We start from the raw sequence: 14,788 nt of genomic DNA, 5'->3' as shown, positions 1-14,788 counted from the left end.
ATACATATATATATATATATATATATATATATTCAAATTTAGGCATTAAATACCATATAAGGTAGTGTAAAACCCCTCCATCCATAGTTCGTCCTCACGCTACATATAGTATATAAATGCTCCTCTTAAAATTGTAAAATTCCGCGGCTTTATTGGCCTTCAAACCCCAATGCGTTGCCCGCCACCACTGTCCGGGCCGTACGGTACCGCAGGCGCTGGCCCCGGGGGCGGCGGCGGCGGCTCTTTCCATCCCTCAACCTTCCTTCAAAACGCTAATTTTCAATTCCCCGCCAGCATCCAGCTCTTTCCGCAGCCTCCGAACTTTCCTCACGGTGGCTTTCAAAACCCTAGGGCAGTCCAGCCGCAGAATGCCATCTTTGGGAACGCTGGTTTCCAGGCGGCACCGCCTTTTTCGATCCCTTCCGTCAAGCTCGAAACGATTGAGAGCGAGGCTGTGAAAGTGCACCGGGACCTTGTTGCCACCGGAGAGGACGTCTCAGCGTTGAAGGTTTCCCAGCGTGTAGTCGTTGCGCTCAAGGTGGGTTCATGGAGCTCTTTAGGGTTTCGTCTCCAAGACGTCCCTACTCTTCAACGCCTTCTTGATAATGAAGGAAAGGTTATTCTCGCTTCCTCGGACTACGATGGTTGTTTTGTCAATGAATTTGCCCTAGTGATCAGAGCAAAGTCATCCGTAACTCATTCTAAATTACTTTTATATTGAAAAAATACATTTTTTTTTATTTCTTTGTACTCACTCCAACGATGGTGGAGAACCTGTTTGAGTTGATGTTTAATGAAGGCTATTTGTCCAATTTGTAATGTTGTCGATGATTTTTCTCAGATTTTTTCGTTTGTATTAAACTGTAATTAATCATTTTGTAGGCTAGTGCATTGATTCACTGCTTTGTCTGTGCCCGGAAAATTGCATCATTGTATGAATTGGAGTTATTTCTCTGCCATAATATGAGTATTAAGCGGTTTGAAGAGCTTGGTCTCGGGCCTTTCCTCCGTCAACCACTTATCAAGCATTACTTCGCTGTTCCATCAGTCGCGACCGAAGTTTTTAAAATAACCAGCGAGGAAATTATTCTCTCTTTACAAGAATTCATTACCAAATCCAAGGATCGGATTTCTGCAGATAAGTTTCGTATGTTTCTCGCAGAGCAGAAATCTGTGCCATCCAAGGATTTACTTGGTGTAAGGATTCAGAATATAGGGTATGCATTAATCATTCGCACTAATTACTTTATATAACAGCAGAGTTTATATTTTTGATTGGTTTTCATTTTATGGCCTTATTTTTTTGGCACATTTGCATTGTATATATAGAGGCATGGATATGGACTTGATTCATTATGCACTCATAAGCTGTCTTTAATACATCCTCTTTTAACTGATTTGTGCATGGTACAAGGATTTTATTTATGGAAAATTACACACACTACACAATTCTTGTGTATTTACATATCTAACGCCCAGAGTGTGATATTTACACTTATATCACCTTCGTGCCATAAACCTATGCATGAAAAGGTGTATTTCACTTAAAAAGGTTGTGATTGGTATTTTTGATGACATGTTAAAGATTTGACTTGTATGCATGTAAAAATGAATGTTTAGGTGTTAGATATGTAAATACATAAGAATTATGTGGTATGTATGTAATGTGAATGTCCTATGTAGAAATTTTGTAGGATCCTTTTGCAGTGCTGTCACAGTGGTGCGTACTAGAAGTTCTTAAAGTAACGAAAAATCATGATAATCTATGTTTTTTGGTGATGCATAATTTCTGTTTTGTCTAGTGTTTTTTGTTATATCTTTTTTTTGATAGATTTATTTCTTTGAGTTTTGAAATAAAAATTCTAATGTTGTTCAAGTTGAGAAAGCAACTTGATTTCTTATCAAAAGTGGCTATTGCTAAGTTGCTGAGCTAGAATGTTGCCATGATTTCCCATGTAATTTGCTACTTGAAAGTTGTATTTATAGGTTCTACATAAATCATATCCGAGAGGCAAATAAAGCAGAAGAAACTCTTCTTAGAAAGAAACTATATAGATCTGGACCTGGGGATGGTAACAATGAAATTGTTGGAAAAATGTGTGGCTCTAAACTTCGTCACATTGCTGCTAAGAAAAAAAAAAGTGGCTTGCACTTCGACTATATATCCAACCGTGTCAAAGCATTCTCTTCTACATGGAAGGATTCTAGCAACGAGCATGTCTATTTTCTTTCCTCCTCGTCTGATGATGATGATGATGACTCAAAGGTTGATAATGTTGTTGATGTTGAAGATGATGAAGAAGGTAAAACAACAAAGGATTGTGGCCAGCTTGTGAGTAGCTGTCCATACCCATCAAATTCTGAAGAAATGGCACGGCTGGGGTTGAAGCCTGTAGAAAGTTATAAAACACCACCGGGCATTGGTCATGTTAATAATAAAGAGAACATGAAATTGTTTGAAAAGAAACGAAAACATGAAAATAATAATAGCGCAAGTTCATCCTGCAAATTTCTGAAAACTGTGAAAGTTGTTGACTTAGAGGACGAGGGTCGGATGTGCGGTCTTACACTTAGTAATGGTGAAGTAGAGAAGTTTGTGGCAACATGGAAAGTAGCTTGTCAGAAACATTCGCTAGCTGAGGTATAACATTCCTATTCATGCTTAATTTTCTTATTTATTTGGTATTTTAGTCTATTGCTCCTAAATATTTGTTTCTAAGATCAATTTTGACTTCAATATGAACTTTTTTCTTTAGCTAATCCTCTTGTTGGACATGCTTGTGTATCTATTTTATCGTGAAATCTAAGCCGCTTTCTTCTTTGCCCATTTATTTTTAAATAATTTGCAGGTTCTTGATATGATGTTGAGCTTCTACGTGGGAAAACCTAAGCGAAGAAAGAAAATTAAAAAGATTGTTTCATCTCATCCAATCATTGGGTGGTTCAATGTTGCAGTGAGTTTTCTTTTCAATTTTTGAAGTGCATGATTGTTTGTCTAGTTAATTATTGTTTTTGCATTTATTAAAAAAATAATTGTTCAATGTTTTTATTTATATTTTTTCAAACAAATCAACTTATTTTTAAAAATATTTAAAAATAACTGTTAGGTGTTTTGAGTATTTTTAAAAACAATTACCATTGTTGTTAGCTTGTTAGTTGTTGACCGCCATTGGCTGTCGTTGTTCGCCATTGACTGCCACTCACTTCCACTGTTGTTTGATAGCCAAATGTGGGAGGTGGTAAATTTTGTTAAATCCCCCTCATAGTCACTCCCCTTCAACATGTTTTGTTTTGACATTATCAAATTTCTTATATTTCAAATTAAAATATAAACAAAACAAAATAAAAAAAAAACTAGAAACCAAAAATACAAATATTACTCCTAATGCTCCCCTAAAATTTTCATGTTATAAATTATGTTAACTTACAACTTATTTATAAATCAAATTAACCTTACAATAAACTTTTATCTCAACTAACCTTTTATATTTTCTTCATATAAGCTTTAGGGTCTCTTTGGGGCAATTGCAGTTTATTGAAAAACTGCTGCGCAACAGATGTGCCGGGAAGCTGCTGCGGGGAAACTCTGTGTGTTTGTTTTGTGCAGTTGTGCAACAACTGTTTATGTTAAAAAAACCTTTGTGTCCCTGTATTTTTTGTGTTGTTTATAACAAAATCAGTTCTGGTTGCACGTTTCATAGATAAAAATAGAAATTCAGTTTGAATAATACATAATAAAGTTTGACACCTAACTAAACTGTGAGTAACACAACAACCAAAATTAAATATAAAAATAGTAAAATAACAATTAATATTATCATAATGTTGAATTTAAAATGCGGACGATCAATTTCACGAGATAATCTCCTCTCCAACGAAAGTCTCCACTCCTGATCTCTATCGGAGGCGGAATCATCGAACCGATCCGCCTATCTGAAGAAGTTACACTTCTCTGTCTATTCCTTGGAAAACTGTAAAATTATCTCTTATAATTATGCTTCTGTTGCGAGGTAAACATAGAACACTATAGTCCACGGTAACAATACATTATTTTGGAGGCACTGAAATACCTTGAGCTCATTTTTTTTTCTGAAGGTTCAGAACCACAAAATACATACACTTAGGTGCAATATTAGTAAAAAAATAATAGAAATACACAATTACGCTTTATAAAATTGTGAGATATCAGAGCACAAAATATGAACCAACGAATAGTCTGTCACTACAAGAAGATGGTAGACAATAAAAAAAGGTTTTTGGTTGCCTGTAAAACACATAAAACTGAGCTTGTATGTGTCACGAAACCATATTTACACAAAAACCATCCAGAAGAACACCAATAGTCATATGACTGAAAAAAAAGGGGATCTTGGTTGCCTTTAAACATGTAATATGGAGCTCGTTTGCGTAACAAAATCATGTCATCACAAAGACTATTCAGAACAACCTTTAAGGTCATTTTTGTCATCATAAACCTTAAAACTAAAAAGAACATGCAAGAAAAAAGTTATATTAAACCCACGGTTGCCTAGAAGCCATCCATATGAGTAAATATATATGTAGTAAAAAATGGAAAAAGTAATTTGCACATAATCAAAATTTTACATAAAGATCATTGCATATAACAACATTACAATAATCAATAATTATTCTTGCAACTTTTTAGACAGATAAAGAAAATACGTCATACAAAATTCTATCACCATTAACTATTGCATTTGTAATTTGTTCTCTAAACTCCATCATCTTCCGAGCCCATGCATGATCATCCGTGGCCATGAATCTACCAAACATACAATCCGACTTTTCTTCAAGCTTAGGATCAATGCCATTGAATTTAAACTTTCTAGCAGTTGTCACGACCTACACACTAATTCATAGTTGATATATTGATAAAATTGAAATTGACAAAAATAAAAGTTGAATTGCCGAAATTTTCATCAATTCTCACCTCCAATATATTAGTTTACCATTCTTCCAAAGCATCGTGGTTCGCTTTATTGGATCTCAACCTATGCCCGTGGATCGTCGCTTTAATTCTTTCCACATTTTTCTGTTTTTTTTATCTGATTCAATTTGTTTTTCAATTGTGCTATAATATTCTCTTTTCGTTTTTTTCTTGAATTTTTTTATAATATTCTTTCATCCTTATTAAAATAGGTGGTCGGTTTGTTTCTCTGTTTCGCCTTTTTAAGTCAGAGATAAAAAAATATTAACTTCATCTCTTTATTCCACATGACTAACAACCTGATTTTTTTTGTTGTACCCATCGCGTCTATTAGCATGAAAAGAACTAAGCAGCATAAATTTGTGGAATACAATAAAAGTTTATCTCATAAAAAAAAAAAAATCATTTAAAATCCCATAGTTGGAAATTTATCAACACACCACCACATAATCACTACCACCCCATCATTACCACCACCACCAACACACCACCACCCAATCACCACCAACACACCACCACCCAATCACCACCAACACACCACCACCACCACCACCACCACCACCCAATCACCACCAACACACCACCACTACCACCACACAATCACCACTACACTACACCACCAGCACATCATTACCACCAACACACTTCGTTACCACCGCCACAGCCAAAATCGGATCACGAATTTCATTAGCCAAGATAAACTCAAACTCAAGTAACATGCATCGTTGACATTGAGAGCATCATTCAAAACCAGCCTAAACACCTCACCAATCTAAATTGACATGTGAAACATACACAACCCAAATGACCCAAATCGTGCACGTGTGGTAGCTCCACTCTTCTACCATTGAAAAGAAATTGCAAAGCTAATTTTTAAAATAACTACAAACCACAAACTGTATAAAGCAAAGACACCCATAACCCTAAACAACAATGGGCAAAGAGCCCATAGCCAACATAAACAGCTCAACTCCAAAACCCTTTCTTCTAGCCATAGATCAAAAAGAGCAAAGAGACCACAAATCAATTTCTCCAAATTTCACAGAATAAACGAGTAAGCATCTTCCAATCCTTCTCTTCCAACCACAAACCACAAAGCAAAGACGCCACATACCTGTTTTTCCAAATTTCACAGAAAAAAGAATCTTCCAAATCTTATTCTTCCAATCACAATCCGTGAAGAGCGAATATACCAAAAATCAAGTTCTCTATAAATTCACAGAAAAAACAAAACATGGTTCTTTCAAATACCGCAGGAGCAAAGAAACCACAAATCACAAACTGAAAAAAAACTAAGCCACAAATCACAAATTGATAAGAGAAAAGGGACCACATACCCCAAACCGCAGCAACATTGCTGCCCAAAATAATGGTTGAAAGTAAGGGTAAAATGTACCGGAGTAGAAGGAGAGCGGAGGAAGTGAATACCGACTATCCCTCTCCAGAGAATGAAGAAAAGCGAGGGAAGAAAATAAAACCTAGGCAGCGTCATTGCTCAAAGGAATAGGCAGAGAGTGGTAGTTAGGTAAATTGTATGAAACGCCGAACGTGAGGGCCTCACAACTTATCGAGATTACACCGCACCTTATTAAAATCGGCCACGTCGTGCTTTCCAAACAAGATAAAGAAGCTTATTCAAAAAGCACCGTAGCAAAAAAGCTGCGCTAACAATCTGAAGTTGTTTCATAAGAGAAAATATGAAAAATGGAAAATTTCTCATCAAAGCCAATCCTTATTCTTTATGATCTTTTTTTCCTTCCCCTTTAGGCTCACATTTGGTTGCCAACAAAGTTATGGCAATGAAATAGAAGAAAAAGAGGAAATACCATAGTGCTTAGGTTATATATTTATAAATAAGCAATTATAAGTATTTTTAGTTTAATATATTTGCGTTTGCATTAGAAGATCTCAATCATCCCTCTTTTCAACCATCATTGCATGCTTAAATTGGAGGAACAATCCTATTAAAGAGGTACATTACATTAGTTGCGTAAACTGTATGATTAATCTAATGATTAGTATTATTAAATAATGCTTAGGATAATACTTTAAATAGTGAAAGAATTCACACACGTGTAGCTTGTGTGTGTGCGTGTGTGCTAATATTTGTAATTATTTTCAAGTGGTGCTAAAATCGGAGGATGAAATTCTTAGATCTTTTTGGTTTTTACCACTGAATGCATTTTTTTGGGGCTGCTTTTACATACATGCCACAAAATTCTTATATCTTTACAGTTTTAATTCCTAAACTTTTATGTTTACATAACATCACGTCAAAAATAACACTCTTGCTAAGTTTTTAAAAGTTAAGCACATCTTTTCATACATAGGTTTACAAAACCAAAGTGTTGTAATTGTAAATATTCAGATATGTAACTACAAAAGAATTGTGGTATGTATGTAAATTTTCCTTTGTATGAATATTACTATTTACCCTTTTTAAAGCATAAACTTTCTTTTCCTCTAAAAGAATACAAAAAAAAAGTAAGCTCTGATTTGAAATGTATCTCTCCTTATTTTGATTTTTTTCATCTTGCTGTAACTTCACACACACACACACACACACACAATTAAAAATTTACTTAAATAATTAGTAATGAGAATTTATTTCAATTCAAATTGTTTCTTTATTTCTATTATTGAGATTGGAGATGATGATGACAGTAACATGAAGTTTTTATCCCGCTAAGTGGGGTTGCTTACATTAATTCTTTTTCTCCATTGTGTCCTATTTCCTATTGAGTGCATATTCCATATTCTCATTTAATTCTAATAGATTAAGATCAATTTTTATAAAACATGCCCAAGTCTTTTTTTTTGGAAAGAATGATATAATTAAAAAAATCATAATATGCCAATTGCACCAGTTATTTAAATAGATTGGATGGTTCTGACTTGTTTTCTTTAAATATTTATTATTTTTTTAATCCATTTAAAGATTAAAAAAAATGAAAATTAGGAGAGGTAATTCATTTTGAAATGAAGCTCTTGTGGATTTTAAAAATTTAAAATGAGATTTTCTTCTTCATACTGTTTCATTTGTATGTAGATATGTGCTCGCTTTTTTCTGAAAATTATTTTATGTGTTTTTTTATTGTTATATTGAAAGTTCAGGTCTCGTTCATCAAGCGAGGAATGTTTGAAAGCTTATATGATACCTTCCAAGCCTTAGATGAGAAGGAACTTTCCGGAGCAGATGCTGTTTGTCTTGGAGAAATGATGGATGCTACCCCAGCAGTTAAATTTACCGATCCATCCTCTATAGATTGTGATTACGGTAAGAGTCCTCGAGTTTCTCATATCTGCATCTTTAATTTACAAATAATTGGGACTTGCCTGTTAAAAATTTGTTCCTATCTACTTCATTTTTATTCTCTGTATTTTCTTTCGTTGCTATGGTTACAAAATGATGTTTGCTATTTAGGTTTTCTTTGGTTGCTTATAAATAAAAAAACATGTTTTTGAAAATGTTAATTTTGTTTTTGCTCATTTTATTTGTGAAATTGAATTCTCTTCATTTGAGGGAGTTTAAGTTGTGGAGAGATCAATGTTAATTTGTAAATAAACCCAACCATATGATGGAACTAGCTAATTTTATTGTTTTAAAACTTGTTTTCCAACTTCATGCAGCCAATTAGGGTCTAAATATGCTTCAAATAATAACAACTTATGGTTAGTGTCAAAATCTAATAATTGAGATTAAATAGCCACATGAAAGAATGAAATTTATATGTTCTCATGCTAATTTTATTTGAGATTTTATTTTATTTTGTTTTCAATCACAACATATCTTGGTTAGCGTCACGATTTCCTTGAAATGTGAGTACTCGTTACCCTTGGCATAGGTTGACTGAATATCTTGGCTCACGATGCCACCTCCACTAGTCATCATGAGATGTAATACAAATAGGTGTGATTCAACCAACTTAATATCTTTCTAACACACATTCTGATATCCTAATTTAAAATAGAGTTAGAGCTATTATAATGCCTAAAAGTTAGGGTATATTTCAATATCAGTTGACACTGTTTTATTAGATTCAGGTGGATCACATAACTTCATTTCTGATGAGTTTGCTGCTAGCCTATTTATAGATTTTATGCATTTTACTTCTGTCTAATGTGTTATTATGCCTTTTAGAAGTAGCTTTTATGTTTTCTGCATGTTTGTATCTCTGATAGAAAGTTGACAACATAATTAATTATCATATAAATTCAAATTTTTGATGTCATATTAAAAATGAATGGGTTAGTAAAGCATTTTGCTATAATTGATTGCTGGAAGAAGCAGGTGAAATTTAATTTCTCTGGTGAGAAGTCATTTTATTTTTCCTGTGATAGAAATGCACAATCTTCTTTAATTTGTGTAGTGAAAGTTAAAAAGTACTTGTGAAGATGGCGAGAGCTTATCGAAGTTTACGATCTGGATATACAGTATTGTTCTAGCAGAACAAATGTAGTGCATACTGGATAATTACTTGGGTGCTATAATTTATTAAAATAATTGATGCCTTGTAGTTGGAAGTTAGATGACTAGGTGATATGAGATATTTACATTAGTTAATGGTGCACCCAACTTTAATAGGTATAATTAAAGAAATCCAGAAAGTTAACAATGAATATTTGAAATTCCTAAAACAACTGCAATCAAGAAAGAGGTTTGATATAATTGTTGATGAAAATAGTGTTATTAGAAACATGTTATAGTTGTGGGTACTAGTTGATTCTGATTTAAGATAAAAAATCCTACATTAGGCTCATCATTCAAGGTACAAAATATATCTAGACATAACTAAAATGTACATAGATTTGAAGTTGATGTTCTGGTGGCTAGGTACGAAGATGACTATTGCTGAATAGACATCTAAATGTCGAGCTTATTAAATTGTAAAGGCTGAGTATGAAAGATCCAACAGATTACTATAGACATTGCTACATCTAAATGAAAATGAGAAGAAAAAGCAATGTATTTTATTATGGGATTTTTTCGATTTTGGTAGGGTCACGATAGTATTTGGGTCATTATTGACAAAATGACAAAATTATCTCATTTCTTGCCAATCAGACAAACAGATTCAATTGAAAAGCTGACCAAATTATGTGTATAAAAATTACCATATTAAACGAAATTTCAAAAGTTATCATTTCTGACAAAGATGAAAGATTCACGTTCAGGTTGTGGAAAGATATTCAACAGGGCTTCTGTACATATCTCATTTTAGCACATCTCATCCACAAACTGACGGATAATAAAAAAATGACAATTCAGGTGTTAGAAGATATGTTGAAGCCTTGTGTGTCTTTGACTTTAGATGCAGTTGGAAAGATCACATCTTGATGACCTAGTTCGCTTACAATAATAGCTATCAATTAAGTATTAAAATAGCTCTTTTTCAAGCATTGTATGTAAATGCATAATTCCATTAAATTTGGTTTTAGTGGGTGAACATCAAATGTTGGGTTTTGAATTAGTTGATAGAGTAACAAAGTTAGATTAATCAGGGATAGATTGAAAGTTGCTCAAGATCAACAATAAAAATATTATGACCCAAAGCCTAAAGTGGTAGAAATTGAAATTGCTGATTTTGTATTTTTAAAAGTAAAATTACAATTAGATTTGGTTAGTGATGTAAGTTGAGTCCCAAGTACATCAGTCTTTTTGAAATTATGGAGAGGATTTGTCCATTTACCTACATACCACCTTTACTTACTGATATGTCAGATATTCATGATGTGTTTTACATCTCAATACTAGGAAAACGAGTTTCAAATTCAGACCAGAGGATTTCATATGATGACATTGATGCGCATAAAAAATTAACTTATATTGAAAAGCTTGAGAAAATTTTGGTGATCTGTTGGATTAAATTTTGGTGCGCATAAAATTTTGAGAAATTAATTTTGGTGCATCTGTTGGATTAAATTTTGGTGCACCATTAAATTTTGAGAAATTAATTTTGGTGATCTGTTGGATTAAATTTTGGTGCACCATTAAATTTTGGTGCGCATAAAAAATTAACTTATATTAAGAAATTGAGAACAGACGAATTCCTTTTGTCAAGATAGAGTGAAAACATAAACTGGAAAAAGAAGATACATGAGAAAAAGAAGAAATGCAACAAAAGTTTATCTTTTCAATCAAGTAAATTCAGAATTTCAAGGACAAAAAATTTACAAGTAGGAGAGTATTGTAATACCTAAATTTTGGCAAATTTAGGTTATATTTGATAATTTTAAAATGTATCCAAATTTTCGCACTCCTCAAAATCCAACTGAACCAGTTTTATAAAATTGTACATCTTAAATTGTTCAATTTGATATATAACATTATGCATGAATTGTAAGTAGATGAGAATATGTGAAATTTCGATATAAATACTTAATTATTACCTTCATTCAACCTAATTAATCTTCCTAACCTCACAGTCGTACCGTAGAAATCTCGTAGCCACACCTTACTCGGTGTGCAATAGCTGGATCCAATTATATGGTTGAGATTTATTTGAACCACATTATTTGTCACATTGCATTTCTTATTTCCCATGCAATTTCAATGCTGTGGCACAAAGGGGCGATCGACAAAATAGGGAGCTAAAACTTAGGATTCGGGGTTCCATGAAGAAAATGAAAGATATGAAATCCTCTTTCACACTAATTGGAACATTCCTTCCCTTTTCTACATTTTCGTTTTGACGTTTTCTACGAATCAGTGCACTTTTTCATCTCTGGTTACTATAGCTGGAGACGAACAAAAACTAAAAACTTGGTTTGTGGGCTTACGTACGGGTCATTAGCAAAAAATCCACGAATTAAAGGAAATATGGGAGGTTAGAGGGGAGAAAGAGGATTTGAAGTAATTTGTAGGGAGAATTCATGTGGGACAACCCTTTCAATGTAAGTTAAAGCAAGAAAATCATATTTGAGATTAAGTTAAAATCTCAATTACAAATTTCATAAATTTATAAGGCATTTCGTATTCCAGGCTGTTTACACTAGACAGTCAGCTCGAGGAGAGCTTGTCAAAACTCATTATAGGGCTGCTCCGTCGATTCTGGTGAAATAATTCTGTGCTAATGTAGGAAAAATAATTCTATATAGTTTTTCATGTGATTATATTCGACACATGCATTTAGAATTTCTGCATGTTGTGAATGAATACTTACATAGTTTGTATGAATGTAAATTTGATTCTTCCCTTACAATACCTATGATTCTACTATGCTATGAATTTGAAAAATATGTTTATAAAATCATTGCTTGCAGATATCTGTTTATTCTGATTCTTGCATATGATATGTAAAATACCCATGATGAATGTTTTTTATAGGAATTATGATTTAAGAAATGTCACAAGTGATGTTATAGGCTGATCATTACATGAATATTTATAAGTATAGATGAAGAGAACCATGAGATTCTTGACTTTTGGTATTTAGACGGAGACGAAACTTTGAGAATCGTTGAGATCAGACAAAAATGGAAAGTAGGGAACCGTTGGTGCAGGAGTGCTATTGATAACTGCTATGTTGGGGGGAAATCTTTATCAATAGTTAATGTAGCTTTTGGGCTGGGTGACGACCCAATTACATGGCATGACATCACATGAAAATAGTTGAGACCTATACAATTGCAAGTGATATGTTTTTGATTAGATTGATGACTCTTATGAATATACTTGTAATTACACATGTATGGATGAAACAATTGTTTTATACCACAATTATAATTCCCTGCATTACATGCATTTTTTTTGCATATTTTATAGAATTATAACATGTTGTGAGATTTCTTATGAACATATATATGAGTTACGTATGAGTATATATATATTTTTTTGTTTATAAAATGATATTTTAATATTGATTATTTTGTTGAGCTTTTTCTGGCCCACTCTATGTTGACTTCAGGAAGGGGTAAGTAGCACTAGGGCGAGTAGCCATGTGTGACATGTGCAATTTTTGCATTTCATACTTTTGAGAGATTGTACAGACTTTTGAGTACGTATTTTTATCATATTGAACTTAAGAGCTCTATGTATAAATATATTTTGGTGATTAGATTTTTACGTTTTCTAGTATATTTGAATGTGATTTACTTATGAAATGAAATGTTTTAAGGACGTTTGTGACGATTTATTTATACTAGTTCTTCAGTCATTGTGTCCTAATCCTTTAAGTCAGGACTAGTGCGAGTTAGAATTTAATATGATCGAATCGTTCGCCTTAAGGCGAGCCGGTTGTGGTGTGACAACTATGTTCAATCACTGAAATGCACCCGAAATAATAAATAACACCATCCTATGTAAAATCTGTGAACTCAACTATTGGAATCAAGCAAAAGCAATACAAAACAAATCATTCAATATATATCTACAAAGCATCTAAAACGCCATAAAATGTTTAACAAAAGTACAATTTTCATCTACTGACTTCAAAATTTTTTAAACTTACGGTAGCTGTAGAACAAATTATGATTAAAAAAGGAGTATGATCCTCTTAGCTTCAACTTGTTATTGCATCTTTCTAGTAAAAATAGTAATAAAAATTAATGAATCACGAGACAACAAGATTAATAGATTTAATGTAGAACTCAATATTGATGACCAATAAACATGTGTGCTAATCATGGACAGACAAATCATAAAATGAATATTGCTATAATAGTGAATACATAAGTTTTATAATAAAACATTTATAACATATGATAACACTTATATCATCAAGTTCAATAAAGCCCGTGTGAAACTCAACATTATCGCTATTGAATTGCATTACTGACCATTTTTGTCTCTATAATGGACTCTTTTGCCTTATTGAGGACCCTTTTGTATTATGTGTGCAAGTATCACAAACATATTTTGGCTCATTGCCAACTTACCCTCCTATGACACAATCTCTTAATTTTTGCTGATTTTCATAATTAAATATTTCAGTAAACATGTATTCTTTTTAAAATATGCTAAATAAATGTATATACAATTAGTAATTATTGATATTAGATGTTTTCTTTTAATAGTATTACCAACTACTAAAATATTTTTATAACAAAATTGTATTTATTGTGAGCTTATGTTACCAAAATTCTTTTGGGAACATTTGCACATGTATAACAAGTTTTAAAAATGAACTTTACTATTGGCATGTATATAACAAGTTTTAAAAAGGAACTTTACAATTTGAAGATTTTACACTGAATTGCAACCATCAGTCTACTTTGCATGCAAAAGATTTGAAGAATTCCGCCTTATGTATTACAATTTAAAAATTGTATCTAGCTAACCTTTGACCTCGTCAAATTGGACTCCTTAAAACTTCCTTTTGTAAATACTTTCAATATTGTTTCTCACCATAAAACAATAAAATCCCAAATTTAAATCAAAATCAAATTTATTACCTTGCCCACTCTTCCTTTCCTTCTTCCATCCTCTCTTCCCTTCTCCTTCTCCTTCTCCTTCTCCTTCTCCTTTGACTACTCTCCTCCTCTTCTTCTTCCCTTCTTCTTCACCTTTTCTCCTTCCTTCTCTTCTTCTTATCTTCTTTTTTGCTTGTTTTTCCCTCTTCTAGCCTGTAACCTACATAGCTGGTGATTTTTGTTCTCTGTAGTTTCATGGGATGTAATAGTTGAGGGATATAATAATGCTTATTAAAGAAAGCTTTGTATACTTATATAATCGAGTAATTTTATTCCTAAGGCCATTTAAAATCCATCTCCACCGTTGCCTAATACATCTACGTATGTCTACTTTGCTAATTGGGATTTTCTTGAAGGTACATTGTATTAAACAAATAAATGATTGATTAAATTCAGTAACAACATTTGATAAAGTTTTGGTTTAATAAT

At 32.8% G+C, this 14,788-nt stretch overlaps 1 protein-coding gene across 1 annotated transcript in view; it reads left to right on the top strand.

The window, feature by feature from the left end:
- The first annotated feature begins 93 nt into the window (after positions 1–93).
- The window catches only part of LOC110022648, an 89,152-nt gene continuing 74,457 nt past the window's right edge, over positions 94–14,788 (top strand). The window contains exons 1-5 of the mRNA XM_020721696.1: positions 94–616; positions 883–1,217; positions 1,987–2,641; positions 2,850–2,954; positions 8,063–8,225. Of these exons, the coding sequence (XP_020577355.1) occupies positions 170–616; positions 883–1,217; positions 1,987–2,641; positions 2,850–2,954; positions 8,063–8,225 (1,705 nt within the window). The 5' untranslated portion in view covers positions 94–169. The remainder of the gene's footprint in view (positions 617–882; positions 1,218–1,986; positions 2,642–2,849; positions 2,955–8,062; positions 8,226–14,788) is intronic.

Source organism: Phalaenopsis equestris, unplaced genomic scaffold, assembly GCF_001263595.1.
Source record: "Phalaenopsis equestris unplaced genomic scaffold, ASM126359v1 Scaffold000202, whole genome shotgun sequence".
NCBI classification, from domain to species: Eukaryota; Viridiplantae; Streptophyta; class Magnoliopsida; order Asparagales; family Orchidaceae; genus Phalaenopsis; species Phalaenopsis equestris.
The sequence above is the reverse complement of the archived record's forward strand: the minus strand, read 5'-3'. Positions and strand labels throughout refer to the sequence as shown.